Below are 694 nucleotides of genomic sequence, written 5' to 3'. Positions count from 1 at the left end.
CTCGGGACCCCCGGCTCTGTCCCATCCTCACGCTTTCCTGTGGGGCCAGGGCTCCCAGCAGCTCCTGAGAACAGTTGTGCCCTGCTCACCTTGGGGTGTTGCTCTGGAATGTGCTGCTTGGCATATTTGGCCAGCTCCAGCATCTGGGGGTCCGGCTCCTCGTGGTCGTAGCTGTTGGTGCAGTTCACTAGTGTGGAAGCAACGGCGTAGAGCACGCTCCTGTCCTCCGACTGCAGCGACAATGGGGCACCCATCATGCCCACGATGGAGAGGGCAGGTCAGGACTCAAGCCCACCCAGCACCTCTGGGCTCTTCCACATACCCCAGCCCCGTAGCATTTCACACACACAACCCCCTCCGGCACATTCCCCCAGTGCCGGAGGGCCCACCACCCAGGGACCCCGCCACAGTGCTCAGCACGCACCTTGGCCAGGTGGAACATGGCCTGCATCGCTGCCTTGTCCTCCACAAACTCCTCCTTGACATCTGCATCGAAGGTGAGGTAGGCTAGGCCCTCCACCGCCCAGCGCCGCGTGCCCGCATCAATCATCTCATTGCAGAGCCACCTAGGAGAGGGGCCCCATGAGCCCAGGCTGCAGGGCACCCTGCCCGGCTGTCCCCCACCCCACACCCGGCAGCACTCACTTGCGGCACTGCTTGGCCAATTTCATCGTGGAGCCCTCAGCAAACTGCT

The 694-nt window shown here is 63.4% G+C and overlaps 1 protein-coding gene across 1 annotated transcript in view; it reads right to left on the bottom strand.

Annotated features, from left to right (window-relative positions):
• UNC45A (unc-45 homolog A (C. elegans)) overlaps positions 1–694 on the bottom strand; it is a gene marked incomplete at its 5' end in the record, with an annotated part of 4978 nt that overhangs the window by 1404 nt on the left and 2880 nt on the right. The window contains 3 exons of the mRNA XM_009700585.1: positions 73–230; positions 425–566; positions 646–692. Of these exons, the coding sequence (XP_009698887.1) occupies positions 73–230; positions 425–566; positions 646–692 (347 nt within the window). The remainder of the gene's footprint in view (positions 1–72; positions 231–424; positions 567–645; positions 693–694) is intronic.

This window comes from Cariama cristata, unplaced genomic scaffold, assembly GCF_000690535.1.
Source record: "Cariama cristata isolate BGI_N322 unplaced genomic scaffold, ASM69053v1 scaffold38425, whole genome shotgun sequence".
Lineage (NCBI taxonomy): Eukaryota > Metazoa > Chordata > Aves > Cariamiformes > Cariamidae > Cariama > Cariama cristata.
This window is presented reverse-complemented; position numbering and strand designations above follow the sequence as displayed.